The sequence below is a fragment of the Schistocerca piceifrons genome, chromosome X, assembly GCF_021461385.2.
Source record: "Schistocerca piceifrons isolate TAMUIC-IGC-003096 chromosome X, iqSchPice1.1, whole genome shotgun sequence".
Lineage (NCBI taxonomy): Eukaryota > Metazoa > Arthropoda > Insecta > Orthoptera > Acrididae > Schistocerca > Schistocerca piceifrons.
Genome location: NC_060149.1, coordinates 447,756,656 through 447,783,539, shown reverse-complemented (window position 1 = coordinate 447,783,539; position 26,884 = coordinate 447,756,656). Strand labels below are relative to the sequence as shown.

At 39.9% G+C, this 26,884-nt stretch overlaps 1 protein-coding gene across 1 annotated transcript in view; it reads right to left on the bottom strand.

Annotated features, from left to right (window-relative positions):
* The window catches only part of LOC124721889 (tolloid-like protein 1), a 577,505-nt gene that overhangs the window by 106,640 nt on the left and 443,981 nt on the right, over window positions 1-26,884 (bottom strand). Inside the window, exons 10-11 of the mRNA XM_047247042.1 lie at window positions 16,368-16,563; window positions 529-651 (exon numbers count right to left, since the gene is read on the bottom strand). Of these exons, the coding sequence (XP_047102998.1) occupies window positions 529-651; window positions 16,368-16,563 (319 nt within the window). The remainder of the gene's footprint in view (window positions 1-528; window positions 652-16,367; window positions 16,564-26,884) is intronic.

Here is a 26,884-nt window from a genome sequence, read left to right as displayed (position 1 = left end):
ATGCTTCTCTGCATGACTCAATGCTATTCAATGAGTTTATTCAAAAAATTTTCACAAACTTTAAGAAAACTTAGACTTCATAGTGGAATAGAATTTTGTCAGTTTTTCACTGGCATTGTGTGAAACAAATAACATCTCAATACAAATAATAAAAAAAATACATGATAGTATTTATGTCATGGGGATTAAATTAAACATGGTGAAATGCAATGAAAAATGCTACAAGGAAAGGACAATAGCCTTGACCAATGTAAGACAAACAAATCAAGACACACACACACACACACACACACACACACACACACACACACACACACACACACACAAAAAAAAAACCAAAAATTGCTGATACTGTATTTAAGTGGACAAAATCCAAGATTCAAGGGTTGAACTCTGGATCTCCTTAGTGCAGCCACCAGTAACATTGATATACCTACAATCCCTAACACAACTTTAATTAATAACAATATTTATACACATCACTCTGTGCAAGATAATGGTGTATTCAACTACAAAGTAAATACTAACCTTCACAATGTTTTCCATCTGAGTGAAGTTCATAACCAATTTTGCAGCCACATTCATAGCTACCCAGTGTATTAATACAGTTGTGTTCACAGCCATGGTCCTGTAGTGCACATTCATCTAGTTCTGAACAAAAACTGTGAGTTATAAATGAATTTCATCACATTTGAAGTAAAATTAGAAACATGAGAATGATTTTATGTTGTGTTATGTGTATGTATAGAACATTTTCCACTGTAAGAATGGATAAAAATGAAGAACCTTTATTAGTCACTGATTGTATGAGATGATATATTCTTTGTCATTTATATACAATAAAAATGAACAAGATAGTGAATACAAATAATATAGGAAAGTTAATAACTACCAAAAATACTAAAAAGGTGAATGGAATGATTAAATATGGTAGTCATTGGTTTAGATATAGCTGTTAAGTTAATGTAAATTAATACATAATATGAATTATTAAGACAGTGAATATACTTATTATCTTACAGGCAAATAAGTATTGTACATAGGAAGAATAAGTAAGACCATGACTACAATTATTACCTTACAAATTAATATCAGAATTGTGCAGTATGTATAATTATTTTATACAATGAATTAAATAGTCTGTCAACTAGTAATGGTGACTTACTTTGAGATTTTATAAAGAAACAGACCAATCAAATTATAAAAATGTATTGTGGATTTTCAAAGTATTCACTTTGTGTGAGTTAATAGTATCTGTGCCGTAATCTGCCTTTATTATGGTGTTGTAGTCCAATTTTTTCCCTAGTGAAATGCCTCATGCCACTCATTCTGACAAAGAATGGAGGGTAGATTAAATAAAGTAGATCTGGGGTTCTTCACTTTTAAATTAACCTGTTGTTAATTTGGAGTTGAGAGCGTGAGTAATTGAACTATACTAAGGTGCAGTGAAAGTGGTGTTGGGAGGAGTAGACAACCTCTCCCACTCCTCGCCTTCCTGCAGCTTCTAAGTGCCAATGAGAAGCCTTTGGCCTAAGCTGGCTTGGTTCATGACTTAAGTGTACACTGTTGCCACAGTGTCATTTCTGCAACATTTGCTGGCCAGGTGACAGTGGAAAAAGTGATCACTACCAAACAAACACCTACCCTTAACAGGGTTTATGTACTTCATTCATACTACCACTGGCACATAGTTTTCCAGGTTTGGATAAACATGCCCAGGCCAAAAGCTTTTGATTCCTGAAAACTGAGGAGTAAAGTGATGACACTAGTGGCAGAAGTGTGCATAAAAATGGAGGTAGTACTTTCTTTACTTACCCATCCAGACACCAGGTTTGCTGCTCCCTAGTATAGTGGATATATTTTTACTGCATCTTCAAGAGATAATAATTCACCATATAATGTGATTACATGGTGTAGCAGAAGAATAAGAAGTATAAATATGGAAGGTGACATGCTGCAAAGAGCAGAAGGAAGGTACCAGAACCAAAACTAAAAATTTTTATTTTGTGATTCACTACAGCACAGAAAGGATAATGTGATGGAAAAAAATCATAGATGATGAATCATGGACAACATAATTTATATAAGAGGAAGAACATAAACATTATGTTAGGAAAAAGTGTTTTATAAATCAAAGTTTGAAGTACAAAGAAACCTCTTGGGGTGTCGAGTGTTCTGCCAGGTATCAGTGTCAGCCATGCACAATATTTCAACAACGTGACTTGTCTTCATCAGGTGATACCTGAGGCTATCACTTTATTGGCATATGCCATGAATTGTGTTGTATGAAATCATTTGTTAGTGATGAGACTAGTAGATGGTAGTAAGTGAAAGTATTGAAAATGAGTTTTTAAAGTGATGGTGAAAAACTTAGGTAGAGTCTACGACTTTTTGAAAGCTTAACTTTGCAGGTTAAATGTCTTCTACCACGTCCACAGAGCTCTGTCTTCATCACTGTAAGTTAATGATTCTAATAATCATTGTAAGTCTCTGTTCTTTCCTATAACCCTTTCACAAACACCATATTCTTATCATAAACTGTTTACAGTGAACAATATTCCACATTGTAACAATTATTACTAAGTGTTCTGCAATAATTAATATGCAAAATGTAGCTGCATGCCCTTGCAACATGCAGTATCTGCTATAGAACATGATCAGCAACATTACAGTAAAAACCTTGCCATTTAATTTGCTGCAGTGGCCAGTTAATATGAATAACTACTAATAGTGAAAGTCACTTAACTGCTAACCATCATTCTAGTACTGTACCTGTAATTTTTAGTAATATTTTATCTTAGTTTCTTTACTCTCTAATTGTCTTGTTGGCTTTCCTCTATAGATATCTTCCTAGTCTAAGTAATGAATCACCAATTTGGTGATAAGCCTCACAATTACATATAACTTTCTTCTTATTTTTGTAACATAATGTGTGGATTGTGTAAACCACATGGAGAGTGGGATATACAGTGCACTGAATAGTGTACTTTCCTGTGGTTTTGTAACAAAAGTGTTATGTTACTATACAGCTGCCATTTTCTTCTTCTTTGTATTTAATTATTTTCAGTCTGTTTATCACTTGCTCCTGAAAGTCACATTTTTCTTGTTATTTTCAGTAAAGACAGATGAAAATGCAATAGTTATCCAAAAAGCCTGGGGGTGTATCTGACAGTGAAATCTAGACAGATTTTTAAAAATTGGAAGTTTCTGACTTGTCATGACAGTCAGAGATGCAGTTTCAAGTCCATGAACAATAATCTAACAGTGTTGGAAACAGCCGTCATATCAAGTTTATAAGCTAAACGTACTGAGACTAGGCTGCAAAGTGAAGAATCACGTAATATTTTCTGTAACTGTATTTAGATAAAACAATATTCTGAGAAAAAGTGAAATTAGTGGTCTTATGCATTCCAAACTGTGATTCATCATTCCATATTCCTACATCAGTATAGTGATATTTTAAATACCACATACAACACATAAAGTTTAACTGCTAACTGCAATACAGCTTGTTCACTAAATTGATATATGGAGGCTTGGTGTTTGTCAGCTCCAAACAACATTACACATGATGCCAATAGCAGGAAAATGAAGGAGACTGCAATAACCATAACTGAAACACCTGTTATTTTCAAGAAAATTGCAGACAGTACTACCAACCATATTAAAGTGGTAAGTCATATTATGGGTAGAACATAACCTACTCCTCCAAAATTGTAGTGGAACAGTAAGCACATACATATTTCTCAAATCAGTCCCTACTAATATACATTTGTAAACAGGGCACTTCAAAGTGACATGTGCAGTGGTATTATTTTCTGATGTTCCTCATTTGTACCAATATCACAGTCATCAATAAAACACCATAATGTGATAAGATCTTAGATCATTAGCATGGGATACCTTTCAGATCAAAGATTCTATGATGGAGTCCTACCAATACATAAGAAAGGAGATATAGGATCTCCAGATAACTATTGAATAATATCACTTATACACATAATATCAAAAATAATAGAAAACTGTATGCATAAACAGATGAGTCAGTATTTTGAACATAATGATATACTTACCTCCTCACAGTATGGTTTCAGATACAGTCTTTCTACAGTCAAAGCAGCTGAGTGAATGGTAGCGAAAATATACAATTGTTTTGAAAATAAAGATATTATCTATGCAACACTGTTGGACTTCAGGAAAGCTTTTGATATTTTTTCCATAATATTTTTATAAAGAAGCTCTACCACTACGGAGTGAGAGAGAATGCTGTATGCCTAACGCAGTCTTACTTGGACAACAGATAACAGTTAGTTAATGTAAATAATTAAATGTCAGAATGTCTCCCAGCTGTGAAGGGTTTTTATCAATGATCTGTTCTTGGAAATTTCCTTTTCATTATTTATATAAATGATTTACCTGAAGTTGTAACATGTACGCACACACACACACACACACACACACACACACACACACACACACACACACACAAAACTTTCCACATAGAATTAATTACTTTCAGGCATAGCCATAACAGTTTCCAAATCGCAATTTTTGCTTAAATAATTTGTCTTGATTAAGTTGTATATGGTTGCAGATCACAAACTGTGAAAGAAATCAGTCACTATAAAAGTATATCATGTCCGGAAAACCACACCATGTGGTAAAAAGGTATGAATTCATAATTTTATGTTTCTTCGAAAATCTGTAATTATGATTTATATGTGGGAATTAAGTTTTCTGTATCCCAATTACAGATCCTTTCCCCATAGTGGTGGCCCCACAGTTCATTCATGTTTCGAGTCTCCCACGCCAGTGGTTATGCAACAGGTTATATGCACTATGCAACGACCACACCAAACAACACCTTGTTCAAAGATGTGGAAGCACATCTCTGCTCACTGAGTTTCATCATTTCTTTACCAACAGTGTATTCATCATTTATGCATAGTGATTCACATTCTCAACCAACGCCATGTGCTAATCTCATTAGTTTTCAACAGTCGACATCTACACCGTTAGATCAAAAAATTGACTCAGGCTTTGTGTCACCAGATTATGCCCATCTGACAGTTAAATGTGAACTGAACAATATTTCGAATTGTGTATCTTCAATTTGAGTGTTTCAAGAACAAAGTGATCTCAATTTGAACATGTGTTTAGCCACTCACCGTCATGCAACATCAGTTACTGTCAGGCTGTGTGCAATGCTGCCATTACTACAAACCGCACCGCATCTGTTCCATGCACGTGGTGTTCCAGTTGTGTCTAATGTACATGCACAATTCAGTGTTTTGCGTAACATGGACCCCTTACCTTGCCTCAGTGGCCCGCCACATGCACTACAGGCATGTTATGCATCAGATAGTTTCCATGTGGGTGGCGTTCTCATTCTCAACCCCCCCTGCCCCATCACTTGCGGAAGTCCCCGTTCCCAGTCGCTCAACTGCCTGCCACTCCCACAGCACCGCCTGTGTCTGTTGCGCCAGTCTCTCACCCTGTTCCGGAAGCGGGTCGTTTCCATCCAGCACTCATCACTCACAGTCCAGTTTCCGGGCCCCCCTCGTGTGCCGTCCATCCACTGGTTTCCATGGTACCGTCCGTGCCTGCCGAGCCATGTTTTCATGATACACAATCAACTATACCAGCTGCCGCTACTATGGATTCGCTCGCCTGATTTAAATCCAGGCCTACTGTGCCGGCCTCTGACTTAACCTGAATTCAGCCGCTACCCCATGAGACACCGAACCTGCCTTTGTCACCCCCTCCTGGCAGCCTGATGAAGCTACCGCCCTTATACAAGGACAACCTGGCATCGTGGTATGCGCACGTTGAGCATCTGTTCGAGTTACATCATGTGTCGGACAACAACTCAAAGTTTCTCTGCCTCGTCACACCCCTCCACAACCACTCAGATTTGATTTGTGACCCGCTCCTTTCGCCGCCACCTGCAGCAAAATACGAGTTTGCAAAGAAGACTATAATGGAACAGCTTGCCTGCTCACCACAAGAGTTAATAATCAAGATTCTCTACGAGGAGCACATGGGGGAATGAACCCCCTCACAACTCTGGCACCCCCTTCAATTGCTCGAGCATACCATGCTTGACGCCACGCTATGGGCTGTGTGGTCTGCCAAACTACCTAACGATCTACAGATCCATCTGTTACCAAACTCATTCGAGTTCATCAGCTCCTGCTTGTGCAACGCTGACTGGTTGTATTCGCTGCTGTGGCAACATCAGCCACTTCATTCCACACCACTCGTCAGCACAGCTTCCTCTGCATACCGACCTTCAGCTGGCAGAGGTAGGGCTTGCTCCGCTGTCACCTCATCTACTTCTCCTGGCAGCGTCGGCTCACTCTCTCTGCTGTCTGAGGGCTCCAGGATCGCCCATGCACCTTATGTACTGGTCTATTTACTGGAACAAATCAATGAGGACAAGCTGCCCCCACTTTTGCAGTGTCCACCTCCTCCTCACCTTGCTCACCTTTTCTGCTGGTACCACAAAGTGTTCGGCACTGACGCCAAGAAGTGCAGGTTGCCATGCCAACACCCAAACACCGACCGCAGGTACTAAGAGGCATCAAGTCGTGCGGGGAACCTAGCAGGCATCCTCTTACATTACACTCAGTTCACTCATCCACCCGACCGAGTGGTCGTCTCTATGTGACTGCCATTGCGTCAGGTCTAGCTTTTCTGGTTGAAACTGGTGCTGACATGTTGATCATACCTACTTCGATGGCTCCACCCATTTATTCACAGATGAAATCACTTCCATGAGCTGTCAACTTGTCGATGTTACCTACCTGAGGCTCAGTAAAGGTTATGGTGACCCCATCTCCTTCTCTAAGTATTCCGTGAACACACTACATTGCCGACATCGATGAACCTATCCTTGCTATGGATTTTTTGTCTCATTACTAACTATCTCCAACTGTCGTACAGGGTTCAGTGCTCCACCATCCTATGAACACTCACATACCATGCACGTACACCTCTGTTTCCACCACAACATACAATATCATACGTGAGTACTCTGCCCTCATGGGCAACATTGTGACTTGTGTTACCGACCTACTGTCAGAATACAACTTAGCGACGCAATTCTGCCAGCAACAATGAGAAGCTGAAACAACGCATTGGATCCACTTACAGCGAGCTCATCACAGCTCGTACCTCGCTTCTGCAACTGCAGTCCATGGCGCTGCCAGCTAAACAAGATTGCTCGCCCGAGCCTAGCTCGAACTGTCACCAGGTTAGTCCACAAACTTTACTTGCATGTGAAGTTCCAACCCCCCACCCCCACACCCACCCCCTCCGTCGCACACACCTCATCCAGTGCCATGTGTTTCAAACAGTGCTGTTAATGACAGTTGCACGCACGTTGCGACCATGCCCAACTCTCGGATAGCTACTGCGCGTATTGAAAAACATGCCCCGTCTCTCACTCACCGGCCACATGACCCAGCGGCCACTGTGCTCCCACATGCAATGCCGGCATTGCTCTTGCCCATGCTGCTTGTCCACTTCAAGGTAAACATCGGACAGTCGCCACCCGTTCCCCTTCGCTCAGCGCTGCGTGCGCACCCATCCCCTCGACACAAGTGCACGCCTAGCTCCTGTAAGAGACATGTGGCTTTTGTGCTACCTTTCCACACTCACGCTAACGGCTACACCTCGTCGTGCCCTACTCATCTGAAGAGTCGGCACCAGGCCATTAACCAATCTCATGTGCAATTCTCAGTTTCTTCCGCCACTGATGGAACGACACACATGATAGTTACCACTTCCAGCCCTCCTATTAGATATGAGGTCCGATGCCTCAACCCTATCAAGTTGCACACGCCCCAGCAGCAGATTAATGAACATTTGGCGGCAGGTGTTTTGCAACCTTCAGACAGCAACTGGTCTTCACGAATCCACCTCAGCCCCAAACACAATGGATCTTTTCGAATGTGCAGTGATTACAGACGCTTAAATGCTCATACTGTCATGGACAATTATCCAGTGCTGAACATCAATGACTTCACTCATATGTTATTAGGCGCCACAGTTTTCCGTGTTATGATTGTAAACGCTCCTACCACCAGATTTCTGAGGCACTGGAAGACATTCCTAAGATGGCTATCATCACGCCGCTTGGTTTATTCTGATACCACTTCATGCCTTTCGGCCAAAAGAATGCGGCGCAAATGTGGCCACATTTCATTGCCTCTATCTTGCAACAGTTCGAGTTTTGCTTTGCTTATCTGGACGACATAGTCGTTTTCAGCAGCTCAGCGGAGGAACATGAAAATCATCTGTCTATGGTCCTCCAGACCTCGAACTCCAATGGTGTCGAGGTCAACAAAGACAAGTTTTAGTTGCATCAATGTGTCAGTCTCCTTCCTAGGTTACACTGTCTCCGCTGACAGAATACAGCATCCCAAATCTCGTGTGCAGGCTATCACGTCTGTGCCGCTCCTAGCTACTTACAAAGAGCTATGCTGTTTCCTCGGTACCATCAATTACTATCGTCACCATCTGCCTTCTGCCGCCACTGTTCAGGTACCCCTGATGGACTCGCTATCAGGCAAACAAACTTCCGGTATCAAACCCATCTCTTGGACTGTTCTGATGCAGACTTCCAAGATGGCCGCCGAGTAAGTGACGCCAGAAACCATTTCCAGAAAGTTAAGTGATTTAGACAGGAATATAATTTAGTTTAACGCCGACAACAAATTAAATGCGTGCATTAGTGTATCGTTTAGTCTTGCCGTTAAAGGTTTGACTTTTCTCTGCGTATTTTTTCAGAAAACACGAAAAGATCGTAACTTCGCGAAGTCGCGCTTAGGCTTAAATTTTGTAAACGTGTTTGTTTCTTGTTTCATGGTAATTTAACTAGTTTCTCGGTAACAAATAAGTAAACTACCGTAAATAGCGTATAGCCTTATTGTTTTAATACAGATTTCAGAAAAACAGCGTAACTTTATATCAGAAACCTGCCTATATATATTTGTTTATAGGCCTAATTCTCGTAACGTTTTTGGAGAATCAAAGTTAAAGTATCTCGTTTAATTGTCCTTTTTTTCATTCCATCGAGTGAAATATATAATAAATAGCGTATACCTTCGTTGTTTTAATACAGATCTCAGAAAAACAGCGGAATTTTAAATGAGAAACTTGCTTATATACATTTGTGAATAGGCTTAATTCTTGTAACGTCTTTTTTGATTTTCGGTAATTTAATTGATTTATTCTAGCTAAAGTATTATTTTTGCCATGAGTGAGAAGTGCCTGACTTGCCGTAGAATTGTTAGTTCCGGGGTTTGGTGTGATGGATGCAGTAGTTTTTTTCACTGGGGGGACTGCAGTGGCGTGGATGTTGGGAAAGTGGATCAGGCTCATCAGTGGCTATGTAGGATTTGCAGCAGAGATAGGAAGATAGTGGAACAGGAGGGGAAAATTGCTGCCCTTCAGGCTGAGCTAGATCAGGCTAGGGAAGATCTGGACAGGTTAAGGAGGGAGAAAGGCAAAGAGAGGTGGGAAGTGGCAACAGGTAGCAGAAGGAATAGGCCTAGAACTAAGTCTGACAGTTTTGTGGTGAATGTCAAAAATAAGTTTGACCTGTTGCTTCAGTTAGAAACTGATGAGCCTCAAGCAGAGGTAGGTGTAGACAGGACACAACAAACTTTCAATAGGAAATTGAAAAAGAATGTAGGAAAGTCATCGAAAAGGAAGAAAGTTTTGTTGTTAGGCAGTTCTCATGCCAGAGGTGTAGGCCAACTTCTGCAGGAGGAATTAGGACCAGAATACCAGGTCACAAATTTTTTCAAACCAAGTGCTAGTCTGGATCAGGTGACAGAGGATTTAGGTTCACTCTGTAAAGGATTTACCAGGGAAGACACCGTGGTTATTGTGGGAGGGCCAGGGAACAGCATCGACAGAGATCCTGGGTACAGTATAGTGTGTGACCTGGTAAAGATTGCGTCAGCATCGAGACACACCAATGTTGAATTTGTATCTGTCCTGAGACGCCATGACCGGCCTCATTTGAACTCTTCTGTTGGGAGAGTTAATTTGGAGTTGGAACGACTGCTTGGATCGGGTGTGGGGGCTCATATTGGTGTGGTTCCTGTTGATTATCTCAGTAGGTGGGACTATACCAGGCACGGCCTACATCTCAACAGGAAAGGGAAGGGGAAACTGGCTGGGGTAATAGCAGGAAATTTAAGGGGGGGAGGCACTGCCATGAATGGTAAAATACCAGTGGTTACAGGTGTTGGAGCAGCACCTTTTTTAGGATAGGTAAGACAGAAAGATGTCAAGTTCTACGAGAGGTCAAGATTGAAACAAATCTTCAGTTTAGGAAAGAAATTAAACAGCACAATTCTAGCACATTGGATCACCAATCACAGCTATCAATAATAAATTTTCACCAATCACCAGAAATTTTATCTCCACCAAGTTGTATCTCAGTCCTAGGTAATTCCATTGATGAATTAAAGTCACCCAACCCAGTTGACATAATCTGCCTCTCTGAACACCATGTGACCACTGGTATAGGAACTAGGCCTAAGCACAATGAGAAACTCAGACAGGAGAGTACTGCAAATGTTAGAATAAGGAAAGGTTCTCATAAAAGTATAATTAAAAATAATGTAAGTATATTTCATCAAAATATTGGGAGTTTAAAGAATAAAGTAGATGAGCTTCTGGTTTGTTTAGAAGATTTAGAAGCTGAGAATGAAATAGATATACTATGCCTGTCTGAGCATCACATTGTTACTGATATGGATAAGGTAAATGTAAGTGGTTATAAGCTCTCTGCACATGTAATGAGAGAAAATATGGAGAAGGGAGGAGTTGCCATATATGTCAAAAGTTATCATTGTGCAAAAAGTATAGAAACAAAAAAGTTTTGTGTAGAGAAACATATAGAAGCATGTGCCTGTGAGCTTAAATTAAATAAAGGCACATTTATAATTGTAACTGTATATAGGTCCCCATCAGGAAATTTTCATCTATTTCTGAAAAATTTGGACTCCTTGTTGTGCTATCTGTCAGACAGGGGGAAGCAAATTATTATTTGTGGGGACTTCAATGTAGATTCTCTGAAAGAGGGTAATAGGAAAAATGACCTTGAAGTATTACTCGGTTCTTTCAATTTGACACCCGTTATTGATTTTCCTACTCGGTTGGTAAAGGATAGCAGCTCACTGATAGATAACTTCTTTATAGACCAAGATAAGTTTAACCAGATAAATGCTCAGCCTGTTGAGAATGGTCTTTCTGATCATGGTGCACAGCTAGTTACAATATATGACATAGCTCCATTCAGCAATACTAAACAGTCCTCCAAAGTAGTACGTTCAGTCAATGATTTAACAATTGCAAATTTCAGGGAAAGCCTACAGCAGTTAGACTGGGATGAGGTGTACCATGAACCTGATGCCAATTTAAAATATAATTTATTTCATGACATTTTTGTAAATGCATTTGAAAACTGCTTCCCCAAGAAAATAGTTAAATATTCTCGTAAGAAACCTTGTAACAAACCATGGCTTACTAAGGGTATAAAAATATCTTGTAACCGGAAAAGGGAAATGTATCTGACAGCAAGAAAGAGTAGCGACCCAGAAACTATCAAAAATTATAAAAACTACTGTGTTATATTAAGAAAAGTTATTAAAAAATCCAGGAGTATGTGTATCATGTCTGAAATCAGCAACTCTGATAATAAAATTAAAACAATTTGGAATATTATTAAAAGAGAAACAGGTCAACCAAGAGCAGAGGAAGACAGTATTACCATCAAACTGAATGAAAACTTTACGAACAAAAAGTCAGAAGTTGAAAATATTTTTAATAATCATTTTCTAAATGTTGTGGATATAGTAGGATCCAGGTGTTCTTTAGAAGATGCTAGGCTGTTAATGGAAGAGGCCATACCTATGCAATTTGATACAATTGAAATCTCACCCACTTCTCCCTCTGAAATTAGGAAAATAATAAACTTGCGTAAAAGCAAAAACTCACATGGAATTGATGGCATTTCCAGCAAAATACTAAAAGCTTGTTCTCAACAGATAAGTAAGATTCTCAGCCACCTGTGTAATAGCTCTCTGGAACAGGGCATTTTCCCTGATAGACTGAAATATGCTATTGTTATACCTTTGCATAAAAAGGGGGATAGATCTGATGTCAACAATTACCGTCCAATCTCCCTTCTAACAGCTTTATCCAAAATTTTTGAGAAAGTAATGTATTCAAGAGTAGCTTCACATATCTGTAAAAATGAAGTACTAACAAAATGTCAGTTTGGTTTCCAGAAAGGTTTTTCAACAGAAAATGCCATATATGCTTTCACCAGTCAAATTTTGAATGATCTGAATAACCGAACACCTCCCATTGGGATTTTTTGTGATCTCTCAAAGGCTTTTGATTGTGTAAATCATGAAATTCTGCTAGACAAGCTCAAGTATTGTGGCATGAGTGGGACAGTGCACAAATGGTTTAATTCGTACCTAACTGGAAGAGTGCAGAAAGTTGAAATAAGTAGTTCTCGTAACATGCAAAGATCAGCACATTCCTCAAACTGGGGAACTATCAAGAATGGGGTTCCACAAGGGTCAGTCTTGGGTCATTTGTTGTTATTATTATATATTAATAAAGAGGCAAAGTTAGTTCTCTTTGATGATGATACAAGTATAGTAATCACACCTGAGAAACAAGAATTAACTGATGAAATTGTCAATACTGTCTTTCAGAAAATTACTAAGTGGTTCCTTGTAAACGGACTCTCACTGAATTTTGATAAGACATAGTACATACAGTTCCGTACAGTGAATGGTATGACGCCATTAATAAATATAGACCTTAATCAGAAGCATATAGCTAAGGTAGAATATTCCAAATTTTTAGGTATGTCCATTGATGAGAGATTAAATTGGAAGAAACACATTGATGATCTGCTGAAACGTTTGAGTTCAGCTACTTATGCAATAAGGGTCATTGCAAATTTTGGTGATAAACATCTTAGTAAATTAGCTTACTACGCCTATTTTCACTCATTGCTTTCATATGGCATCATATTTTGGGGTAATTCATCACTGAGGAATAAAGTATTTATTGCACAGAAGCGTGTAATCAGAATAATAGCTGGAGTCCACCCAAGATCATCCTGCAGACATTTATTTAAGGATCTAGGGATATTCACAGTAGCTTCTCAGTATATATACTCTCTTATGAAATTTGTTATTAACAACCAAACCCAATTCAAAAGTAATAGCAGTGTGCATAACTACAATACTAGGAGAAAGGACGATCTTCACTATTCAAGATTAAATCTAACTTTGGCACAGAAAGGGGTGAATTATACTGGCACTAAAGTCTTTGGTCACTTACCAAATAGTATCAAAATTCTGACAGATAACCAACAAGTATTTAAGAAGAAATTAAAAGAATTTCTGAATGACAACTCCTTCTACTCCATAGAGGAATTTTTAGATATAAATTAAGAAAAAAATATTAAAAAAATTTAAAAAAATAAAAATAAAAAACACAAAAAAATAAAGTTGTTATATTAACTTAAGTATGTTGTTAAATTAACCTAATTATGTCATGTATTGGAAAATTCGACTCATTCCACATCATTACGAAATATCGTATTCATGATCCATGGAACTAGTATTAATCTAATCTAATCTAATCTAATCTAGAGGCTTTCAAGGCTCTGAAGACTTCCTTAGCTCACGCTGCGAATCTCGCCCACCCCGACCCTCGGCCAAGTTATTTATCAATATGGACGTCAGCGACATTGCGGTGGGGGCAGTGTTGCAACAACGCAAGGGCGACACGGTCTCTGTCCTTCATTTCTTCTCCAAGACATTATCTACGGCTCAGAGAAAATATTCTGCATTTGATAGAGAACTCCTTGCTGTTTACGAGGCAATCAAACATTTTTGCCATGACGTCGAGGGACGTTCGTTTTTTGTCCTCACCAATCACAAACCACTGGCAGAAGCGTTCTGCAACCCATCTGAGGTGCCTCAACGTTACCGCCACTTTGACCTGGTTTCTCAATTCACAACGGATGTCCATTCCATCAAGGGTGCAGATAACATTGCTGGAGATTTCTTCTCGCTCATCAGTGTTGTTTCTGCATCATTGATCTTTCTAATATGGCCTCCCTCCAAGCTTCTGACGAAGATTCTCAGGCTCTCCTATAAGACCCACAAACATCACTTGTTTTCAGAAAGGCTAAATTTCTTGGCGTTTCTGATGAGGTGTGGTGTGATTCTTCGACCGGCACCCTACGCCCTTTGCTCCCACCCGGGCTGCGGCAACAGGTTTTCGACACCCTGCATAACCTAGCCCACCCAGGCATTCATGTCATCACACACCTCGTGTCAGAACGTTTTGTTTGGAAGAACGGGACTGTCAAACCTGGGCATGCAGCTGTGTTGCTTGCCAGCGCAACAAGATCAGCTGCCACACCTCCACGCCTCTGGGCAAGTTCGACATTCCCGCAGGCCGATTCTGTCACGTACATATTAATCTGATCGGGCCTCTTCCTCCTTTGGAGGGCCATAGATGTATCTTATCAACTATCGACTGTTTGTCTTGCTGGGTCAAGGCTGTCCCTCTGCCTAAAATTACTGCCGAGATGGTAGCCAAGGCTTTCATTGGCTCATTGATTGTTCGTTTTGGGTGCCTGACCACTATCACCACCGATCAGGGTCGACAGTTCGAATCCTCCCTTTTCACCATCATCTGCAATATCTGTAGTATTAAAAAAACACACACTACTGCCTATAACCCACAAAGCAATGGGTTGGTGGAGAGATGGCACCACACCCTCTAGACGGCCCTTCAATGCCATGACAGTCTCTGGTCGCAAGCTCTCCCATGGGTGCTACTTGGTCTACGCTTGACCTATAAACCTAACCTACAGGGGACTATATCCGAATTTGTTTTCGGCGAGAATCCAGTCCTACCGGGAGAACTTATTCTTCCACAGGTTAGCGAGGATCTTCCCCCCTTGCCAGATTTCATTAGCCGGATGTGTACACATTTTCAACAAACGCGTTTGCACCCGCCCATCAGTCACTCACTGCCTGAGACTTATGTTTCCACCACAATCCCCGACTGCACCCATGACATGCTGCATGATGATGCAGTTAGGTAGCCTCTTTAACGTCCTTATCTTGACCCGTACAAGGTCCTGCAGTGAGGGGACACGACTTTTGATATCATGATTAAAGACCGAACACAGATAGTTTCTCTGCATTGCCTGAATCTGGCTTTTGTTCACCCTGATGGTCTCACACCACTGCAGTCAGACTCTGCAGATGATCCATCCTTGATCAAGAATGAAGATGTGCTCCCATCAACCTCACTGCACACCTCTTCTGCTGAAGACTGTTCGCCTCTGTTAGCTGGTTTCCTGACCTCGCCCCCTGTTTCACCCTGTGCAGGTTTTGCGCATTCACCTCCAACGTCGGAGACACACACACCTACCATCAGTTTGCCCTGCAGCGTGCCGCCGTACCGAGTGAACGATGTTTCTACAGTGGTATTCGACAACCGAGTGCTCATTCTGTTGACAGATCCCAAGGTCCCACCATCAGACAGCCCCTTACACATCAACATTGCACACAACCTAACACTCCGACACGAATGTGACCGAGCATCAATACATGCTTTCATTTCTATGGATGGCTTGATCCACTTAAGGGCCACACACGCCTCCACCACACCATCAACTGCCCCGCCCGCTTACTCCAGGGCCAGCCGCTGTCTCATCCGGCCATGGTGGCTGACTGACTATGAAATGGACCTGCATCTCGTTGCTCCGCCTGCACAACCCGAACCCGCTTCATTTGAGATGAAAGTATCTGTGGGGTACCTGCGTACGCATACAATTTCCACTGATTCCACTGACATCGACACCTGCATGCCCTCACCCTTCGACATCTGTAGTACTCTGTACCTACGAAACTTAATATCTGTGAACTCTAAGTCAGTTCTTTGTTATACTTCATTCTGTACGGACACAGTGTCAAGTGTAAGTATATACGAGCTACGACATACATGGGCATTAAGTTTTCTACATCTCGATTACCATCCCGTTCCCATAGTCTATTGGTCAGTGCTAAAGAATATGGTTCATTTGAAAGTTTCCATTTGTTGTGTTGGATGTGCTCCATTCACTGCCCATGGCTTTGTTCTCAAACTTAGAGACAGTCTGTTATATTTACAGTTGTACACACAGTGTAATAGATTCTCTAATATTTACTGTTACAAATAATTACAGAAATATTGCTCTACAATATTAGTTGTTGCTGACCAGTTATAGCTAGTATTAGCTAAATGATAATACTTACCTTTCATAAATAATGCAGAAAACCCTGCTTTTTGAACAGAACCATCAGAGACAAATTTCACAAGCATCTTATTTCCTGTTGATCTGATGTCTGGTGGCAGCTTGTAACCACAGAAAATTCCCAGCAGTGGACTGTCCAGTGAATGGCCATCATGGATTTCAACATAGTCATACACACAGCTATCATGATTTTCTACCTGTGCAAATTCAAATATAAGCTTTAGAGATAGAATATCCCAGAAATCATGTGTAACTATTACATTTGTCTGTCATTTAAGTGCAGATGTTTTCTACTAGGCATATTGCCACTGTAAAACCAAAAACTACGTGAACTATGTGGCTAAAAGTCTCAGGAGGCATTGTCTCATTTGGAGATATGCCATTTGTGATGCCCAAATATTGTGGTTAAGTGCAGCAGACTTGGATATATAGGTATGGTAACTGAGTAATCATTTGTAGACACTTGCAGTGACTATGGCAGCAGGTCAGAGTTTAAATGAACTTCGGTGTGGAATGATAATTGGGGCATGGATCATAGCATATCAAAATTACACAAGAATTTAGATTTCTCAAGTTAACATTTGTCTAGGGTGGATCTTCAAAACCACAGTGAGATTGTTTCCAAATACATGAAATGCTGCATAGGGAGACCACAAGTGTCTGACAAATAGGCATGATCATGCCTCCCCAAAGCCATACAGATGATTGAAGCTCTACTGCCAGTCATATCACCCCTGATTTGAAAGTCGGGCATTAAGAATGTGTTTGCAACAGGACTGTATGGAGGCAAATGCACTGCATAGGCTTCAGCAGCCAGCAACCATCTCATGTACATTTGCCACCTCATGAGATCTGGCCACTCACTGAGATTCACGAGTGTGTTTTGAAGTAAGAAAACTGGTTTATTGTGAGTTTTATGAAATGATAGCTTATGTTAAAATTAATTTTTAAGTGAAACCTAAATGTATGACTACAAAGCAGTTCTTAAGGTATATGTGTAGATACTGTGCTACAGAATGAAAATCTGATCATATAAATAGTGACATAAACATTCAGACAAAGAAAGCAGTATGCAGTAGTAATTATGTTCATCTCTGGGTCACTTTTATAAAAATATTGGACTTGTGGTAGTACAATTCAGCCATTGTGAATTAACATAAAAGGGAATTACAAACATTGGCTGCAAGTGGGACTTGATTGAAATTGATGGGGGAAGTTGGAAATTTGTGCTGGACCAGGATTCAAACCCAGGTTTTCTGGTTACTAGACAGATGCTCTGACTAGTAAGCCATCTGGACACAGTGGTGATTGCAGTTGCACTGACTACTGTAGCACGCTTCCTGTCAGACCCAAATTCTCAACTTATCTGCACACTACCTATGTAGTGGCCCTTACCCATTATCCTCATTACACATGGCATTTTGTCAGTTCCTATAGGTGAAATGACTGGTACAGGGTGCCCTCAGCATTGTAAGGCCAACTGAGAAGCTACTCAGTTGTTTAGTAGTGGTTCCAAGGTCAAGAAACCTGACAACGACCTGAAGGGTGGTGTGCTGACAACATGCCCCTCATACCATCTCCAATGATGCCATTGGCAGAGAATCAGATAGTAGTTACTGAGGCCTGACTGGTCTATCTATGTCCAGAACGTGGAACTTTACTTTTTTTGTATACATTAACTATGTTTTTCTTAAGACACAAGGGACTTACAGACATTGGCTGCAATTGGGCATTGATTGAAACCAATGGGGAAAGTTGAAAATTTGTGCCAGACTGGATTCAAACCTGGGTCTCCTGCTTACTAGGCAGATGCTCTGACCACTGAGCCATCTGGAGACAGAGATCGCTGCTGCTGTGTAGGCTACCCAAGCACACCTCCATCAGACCTAAATTTTCAACTTATCCTCACACTACTAGTGTAGTGCCTCTTTGCTCATTGTCCTCATTACTCTCAGCATTTTGTCAATTTCCACAAGAGTTCAAGTCTGGTGTACATCTGAACTGAAGAGATTATTAGCCATTTCACCTTAAGTATATGTACAGGGTGTTTCAAAGAGGACTTTACAAGTTTAAAAATTCATATAAATTTATTTAAAGAAGACATAGTGCTGGGTTTAGTGTTATTTTGTAGGGAACACATCAAGTTTATTTCCTTAAACAAAAGACGTTGTATGTGGCTTCCGCTGGTTATCCTGCACACAACCCATAGGAAGTCAATTTCTTCCAAAAATCATTGTAGCATTGCAGGTGTAACATGCTCAGTGGTAGCATAAATTCTTGTGCTACGTTTGGGTAGAGAAGCCAGCACAGGAGGTACAAACATGATATCCTTAATGAATGCCATTAAAAAAAAAGAACAAAAACAGGAGTCTCAAGTCTGGGGAATGTGGGGGCCATGCAATTGACGCATCACAGCCAATCCACTGACCTTCATGCACCATCTTGCATGAAGTAAACATTTCATTCTTGGTCAAGATCATCAATCAGTGGTCTCAAAAAATGTTGTAACATATCCAGGTACATTATACCGTTGATGGTTCTCTCATGGAAAGAAAGGGGCCATACACATTGTTCTTGCTCAATGCACAGAAAACGTTCAGTTTGTAGCTATCATGAACATGCTGCAATGTTTGATGTGGATTTTCACTGCTCCAAATCCTACAGTTATGGGTGTTAAGCTTGCCACTTAAGTGAAAAATCGACTCATCAGAAAAGATGATTGTGTCCTAGAAATGTTCATCCTCATGAAATCGATTTAACATAACTGCACAGAAGTTCTTGCACTCAATTTCATCAGTATCTTTTATTGCTCGTATGATCATCAATCTGTATGGTTTCAAATGCAAATGGTTTCTCAACACACACTAAACAGTCGTATATGGGATCTGCAGTTGACAAGATGCACACCAGGTTGATTTCATAGGGCTGTTGATGAAACGTTGTCTCACTCACTCAACAATGTTGTCAGATGTGCTTGGATGAACTGATGATTTCCCATGTCTTACCAAGCACCCTGTTTCTGCAAAACATTTATGCCACTCTTAAACTGTAGGTCTACAAGGAAGATCTTTAGCATATGGTACTTGGTATGGAAATTACCCCGACTTTGATCCTTCAAATGAAAATACACAGCTAGCACACTTGGGTCCAGTGGAGGCAGCCACCTTTAACACAACTGCCACTAGCACTCTTTATGGTGTGATTCGACACTATTGAACTAAGCGAGACAAAACTTGATATATTTTCCTACAAATTGACATTACAGTCGCCTCTGTAGATACTATGACTTAATTTATATGAATTTTCAAAGTTGTAAAGTCCTTTTTGAATCACCCTGTATGTGGTGAGTAATAAGGTTAATGGGCAAGGGGCACTACATTAGTAGTGTGTGGATAAGATGAGAGTTTGGGTCTGATGGAAAGTGTGGTGCGGTCTTCCATACAACTGCAATGGCCACTGTGTCTGGATGGCTTAATGGTCAGAGCATCTGCCTAGTAATCAGCGGACTCAGATTTGAATCCTGGCCCAGCACAAATTCTCAACTTTCCCCATTGAATTCAATCAATGCCCACTTGCAGCCAATTTCTATAATTCCCTTGTGTCTTAAGAAAAACAAATTAATGTATACAAAAAAAAGTAAAGTTCCATGCTCTGGCCCAAGATAGGCCACTCAGGCCTCAGCGACTACTATGTAATCCTCTGCCAATGGCATCATTGGATGTGGTATGGAGGGGCATGTTGTCAGCACACCACTCTCCAGGTTTTTGTCATGTTTATTGACCTTGGAACCACTACTAAACAACTGAATAGCTTCTCAGTTGGACATACAAGGCTGAGGGCACCCATTGTCTCACCAAGGGAAAATCTCTGACAGTACCAGGAATCGAATCCAGGCATGGCAGTCAGCCTCACTGACTACAATTCACACATACAGAATTTGCATATTTACAGGTGCAACTTGAAAAAGATCGTGCAGGTATGGTAACTAGGTAACGTATGAGAAATATTACCAGACTCATTGGCCGAAGGTGATATCTATTCCACTCTTAACAATACAAAAAAAAAAAAAGCAAGGGTGAATACACTATTTATGTGAGAAAAGATTCAACTACAGAAAAGTTTAAATATAAACATAGTGTCATTACCACACAATAAAAGAATATGATGTATGTTTTTAATCATAATGTCATTATCTGAGAGCACACACATATCAAAAAAAGTTTTGCATCATCTCAGTTCCCAGAACTCCTGAAGATAAACATTTACCAATGAGTGTCGCATATGACTTCAACCAGATAATCATTGGAGACATGTTTGGAGGCAACCTGGTGAGGGTGAACACCTTGGATACACTGTCCAGTAAGAGCAGCAAGGTGGAGGTTTCATGCTGTTTTGTGATGGCATTATGTGGGGCCGACATATGCTGCTGGTGGTCATGGAAGGCACCGTAATGGCTGTATGATACATGAATGCCATCCTCTGACTGATAGTGGAACCATATCACCAGCATATTGGCAAGGCATTCATCTTCATGTATGACAATTTGCATCCACATCGTGCACAGTTTGAGAATGACTTCCTTCAGGATAATGACATTGCTTGACTAGAGTGGCCAGCATGTTCTGCAGATATGAATCCTATTGAACATGCCTGGGATAGATTGAAAAGGGCTGCTTATAGACGATGTGACTTACCAACTACTCTGAGGGATCTACACCGAATCACCATTGAGGAGAGGGACAATCTGGACCAACAGTGCCTTGATGTACTTGTGGATAGTATGCCTTGATGAATACAGGCATGCATCAATGCAGGAGGACATGTTACTGGGTATTAGAGGTACCGGTGTGTACAGCAATCTGGACCACCACCTCTGAAGGTCTTGCTGTATAGTGGTACAACATGCTACATGTGGTTTTCATGAGCAATAAAAAGGGCAAAAATGATGTTGATGTTGCTCTCTATTCCAATTTTGTGTACAGATTTCAGTACTCTCGGAATTGAGGTAATGCAATTTTTTTTTCATGTGTGTACATAATCTATGGTTAAAGTCTATAGGAAATAACATGTGGACATTTATTTAATGGTAAAGTTAAAAGTGCAATCTCATAGGTGCATATACAGATTCAATGAAAATAATTGAATCTGCAGTGACAAGTCATCACTTCATGAAAATGTATAAAATATGTACTGCATACACACTACAATGAGATCCTGGATTATATTTATGATGATGTCATTATGAATAAAATCTTGTAATTTGTAGAAGATTCCAGACATGACACATCAGTAGGAGTCATCCTTTGAAATATGTTGCCAAAGAAATCAATAAAGATGGATTTTTACAAACTAAGTCTGATGAAGAATTTGAAGAGGACACTGAGGGAAAGTTGAACCCATCCAGATAGCCAAGCATGTTAAAGTCTTGCTTCTGGAATGCAGGGAGGCATTTTGGGCCCAGATCAAATCCATTTCATGGATTAATAATGGGGGCTGTTATACCGGTGAGCCTGGGTATGGTTTTTTGGCATTTATCCACATCTGTTTACATAAATACTGAGCTAGTTGCCAGATACCACCTAAGTTACACAATGTGTGAACACCTTGTAACACATGTCACATCTGGCCATACAATTACACTAGATGCAGACAGAAGGAGTGCGATGATTCCTCCACTGTGGGAGCTTGCAGTAGCTTTAAAATGCCTTTGGGAGTGGCAATCCCATTGTGTAATAGCCTATGTATCATTATGGTTGTTCTCTGTGAAATAAGAGAAGCATCATAGCAGTCACAGTCTGACACTGACCGGATAAAGGGCACCAGACAGGAAGAAAGGGGATGAGAGGAAGAAGAAAATTTCTGAGAGGATTTGGAGATATCAAAGATATCAATGAAATGTTATTTCCTTTATGTTGTCATATGATGCAGTATAATGGAAGCCAAGTGTCAACCCAATCTGCAGACTTATACTGTTCATGTGATAGTCACTTTGTGTGTGTTTCCTACCAATGGATAAACTCAGTAAAATGCTGTTATAAAACTCATTGTTTAGGACAGTTTATATCCAAAGTATTTCATCCATAGTAAGTGACAATTTGTAAGAATTCTGACACATAATTTTCAACTGTTAAAGAAATGACCACTGGTAGCTGAATTCAAATGGGGTAGTGCTGTTGAGGATGATCCACATGAAGGACAACCCGAAACTAAAAATGATTAATAAACAGAATTAACTATTAGAAAGGTTTGTATAAGATGGATCCCATACTTAGGCTGAGCAAAAGCCAATGTAAACACATATTTCCTGGCAATTTTTGGAACAATTTCTAGAAGAATATTATTGATTGTAGATGACTATTTGTTATTAAAACTGAGATGTAGGAACACTGCTTTGTGCTAAAAATGAAAAATGAAGCAAAATTGTGGAAGCTGTTGATTCCCCTGCATTAGAAAGTGTGGAATTTATTTTCGTATCAGAATAGTAATTACTAATTTTTTCTGGTGTATTGTCCTTATCAATTAGAGGCTACCTTACAAAGCTTACCAGTACCTAAGAAGTACTGTGTGTGTTCTGGACCTCCTGGATGAAAAATATGTAATTGGCACTCCTGACTTCCACCTATCCTATGATTATAGAGATTTGTTGCTGTAAAATATTCTGAATCCTGTGAAGAGGTGTGATAACTGTTAGTGAATATTAGACAGACCATCTGTCATCACACATCTCTTGATTGGAAGTGTGCTGGAGAAAGTGTATTCATGTAAACAGAACTGTATCAAAAAGTAAGTACACTTCTCACCACAAAATACACATTCTACATCAACATCTGCAGCTACAAACATATTCTGCAAGCCACCATATCATTTATGGTGGAGGGTACCTTGTACCACTACTAGTCACTTTCTTTCCTATTCCCCTTGCAAACAAAGAAAGGGAAAAACTACTGTCCATAGACCTCTGTATGAACCCCAATTTATCTTATCTAATTTTCGTGGTCCTTATACAAAATGTACATTGGCAGCAGCAAAACCATTCTGTAGGCTGCTTCAAATGCTGGTTCTCTAAATTTTCTCAATAGTGTTCCATGAAAGGATTGTTATCTTCCCTCCAGGGATTCCCACCTGAGTTGCAAAAGCATGCCCATGACACTTGCATTTGATCGAACTAATAGTAACAAATTTAGCAGCTAACCTCTGAGTTGCTTTGATGTCTTTCTTTAATCTGACATGCTGGAGATCGCAAACACTCAAGCAGTACTCAAGATTGGGTCACACTAGTGCTCTATATGCAGTCCCCTTTACAGATCAACCATACCTTCTTAAAAGTCTTCAGTAAATTAAAGTCAACCATTCATCTACTCAACTACATTCCTTACATGCTCGTTCCATCTGATGTTCCTTTGCAGTGTAATGCTTAAACATTTAATTGACATGACTTGTCAAGCAATACATTACTAATTTTGTATTTGAACATTACGGAATTGTTTTTCCTACTCACTTTTCTACATTTAGAGCGACCTGCCATTCATCACACCAAACAGAAATTTTGTTTAAGTCATCTTGTATCGTCCTTCAGTCACACAATGTTGACATATTCCCATACATCACAGCTCCATCAGCAAAAAACCACAGATTGTGGCTCACCCTGTCTATTAGATTATTTATGTACGTAGAGAATAAGAGTGTTTCTATCACACTTCCCTGGAACAATCCTTGTCTGTGATGAACACTCACTGATGAGAACAATGTACTGGGTTCTACTATTTAAGAAGTCTTTCAGCCACTCACATATCTAGGAGGCTATTCTGTATGCTCAGACCTTTGTTAACACTCTGCAGTGGGACACCTTGTCAAATGCTTTGCAGAAATCCAGAAATATTGAATCTGCCTGTTGCCCATCATCCACGGTTCACAAAATGTCATGCGACAAAAAGGAAAGTTGAGTTTTGCAGAAGTGATGCTTTCTAACTCCATGCTTATTTGTGGGTGGAAGCTCTTCTGTCTCAAGGAAATTTATTATATTTGAACTGAATATTCAAGAATTCTGCAGCACAACAATGCTAAGGATACTGGTTTGTAGGTCAGTTCTTTTACCCTTCTTATACATAGGAGCACACAGCCCATCGATCCTAGTAGAACTAATTTAAGATTTAATTGCAAAAGGATACACAGAAAATTATATTAGGTTGGTGCATAGGTTTGTAGCTTTTTTCTTTTTTTCTCTCATGTTGGTATTCCATTGCTACAAATTTATTTATTGGAAATTGGAAATTTGTGGTAAGATCTTATGGGACCAAACTGCTGAGGTCATCAGTCCCTATACCTACATACTGTTTAATGTAACTTAAACTAACTTACACTATGGACAACACACACACCCATGCCCAAGGGAGGACGCGAACCTCCGAAGGGGGCAGCCGCACGGACTGTGACAAGGCGTCCTAGACCACACAGCTACCCTGTGCAGCAATTTGTTTATCAATTGTCATTTTTTTATTTTAGTTCACTGTCACTATTTGAATTTACATATTGTCATTTTGTCATCTGGAGACAGTGAGCGGAGCAGAAGACACTAGAAGATGGAGTGCCAATGGGAGAAATTGGAACATTTCCAGCATGTACTTCTGTTTGAGTTCAGTAGAGGGATGACAGTAGTGGAGGCAGTCAAAAACATTGGTACTGCATGTCAGGATAATGCTCTTGGACAGAGCACAGCAAGAAAATGGTTTTCTCATTTTAAGGAGGATCATTTTGACATTAGTGGCTCTACATGTTCAGGAAGACCTTCAGTGTTTGATGAAGATTGTTTAAACATATTAACCCACAATGTATAGCAGTGTACTAGAGAACTGGAAAAGGTGATGTATTGTGATCATTCCACCATTGTGTGACAATTGCATCCAATGCGGAAGATTCAAAAATTAGCATTATGGGTATTGCATGCTCTAAGCCAATATCACACAATTCAGTGGGTGGCCATGTGTGCATCTCTGCTTGCTTGTCATCAATTGTCTCTTGAACAACACCAACCATTCCTAACCTGTATCATAACTGGTGACTTGAAATGGTGACTTTATGATAACATAATGAAAAGAAAGGAGTGGTTGAGCCCAAACAAACCAGCAACTCCCTGTGCCCATCCATAAAGATTATGTTCTGCATCTGATGGAATGGTGATGGTGTAGTGTACTATGAGTTGGTTCCCAGAGGAATGACCATCACTGCTGACATTTACTACCAACAACTGAGATGTCTTGCAGATACAATCCAGGAACAATGACCAGAAAGACTGCATGAAGGGACGCTACTCCATGATAATGCCAACTGCTACAGTGAAGAAAAATAATATACAGAAGTTGGGTTGAGAAATAGTTCAACACTTTAATCACCTGATCTTACACCCTCAGATTTTCATCTTTTAGAGTCTGTATCAAACAACCTTCAAGGAACTTCCTTTCTGGAGGAAAATGCACTCTGAACATGGCTCAACAAGTGCTTCACCTCAAAACAGTATGATTTCTAAAGCCATGGAAACAAAAAGTTACCCTAGCATTGGCAGACTGTTGTAAATAGTGAAGGAAAATATATTATTGATGACTAAAGTCTTTGCCATGTGTATCTGTTGTGTTTATTAAATGTATCGAAATGCGCTACACACTTATACACCAACCAGACACAAGTAATTGCTATTTTTCTGAAATGTCATCAATGGAGGATGACACCTAACTGAGCTGTGTAGTTGACTGCTCAAAAGAAATGACACCTGTGCTACAGACTGTGTGAATCTACACTTCACAATGACTGACATTAAATATCTTAAATACGAAAACACACATGGAATTTAAGAAACAGACTATGAAAAAACACAGTGAAAGCTAAATATTTGACTTGCTGTTCTGCTGGGCCATCACAGGTAGCAGCTGGAAACTAACATTCCTTTACTGGGAGGTCAAGAAATTTTTAGCTTGCCCTCACAAAACTGGACTAAGGTAAGAGGAAACAAAGAGATGAATATATGAATTATTTATTATTTTAAAAAGTGCAATTTTAAAGTAATGAAATGGAATGTGCACAATGCTTGTTACTGAATTTACACAGGAAGTAATTTTAGTGAAAGGTATGTTCAAAGCACAAAAATGTGGAAACTAAGTTATCTATTTTTATATTAGTGATGTCTGCTCTTTTTGTGCTGTCCAAAAAGACAGACACCATTCATGGTCCTGCAGCTATATTTACATGACAAATGAGAAATTCCAACATCCTCTGCAATTGGCATTAAAATAAATTCAGTGGCAACAAATGAAAATTTGTGCTGGACTGGAACTTGAACCTGGATTTTCTGCTTATTGTGCAAATTCCCATATGCCGTGCACTACATATGTAGTGTCCCCTGTCAACTGTTCTAAATGCTTGCAACCTCACCAGATTCCCACATGAGGTTGAATGAAGAGTGCACTTACACTGAAGGTATAATTTTTTTCTATCAGAGCACATATATTTCTATGTGAATTGTCTGTT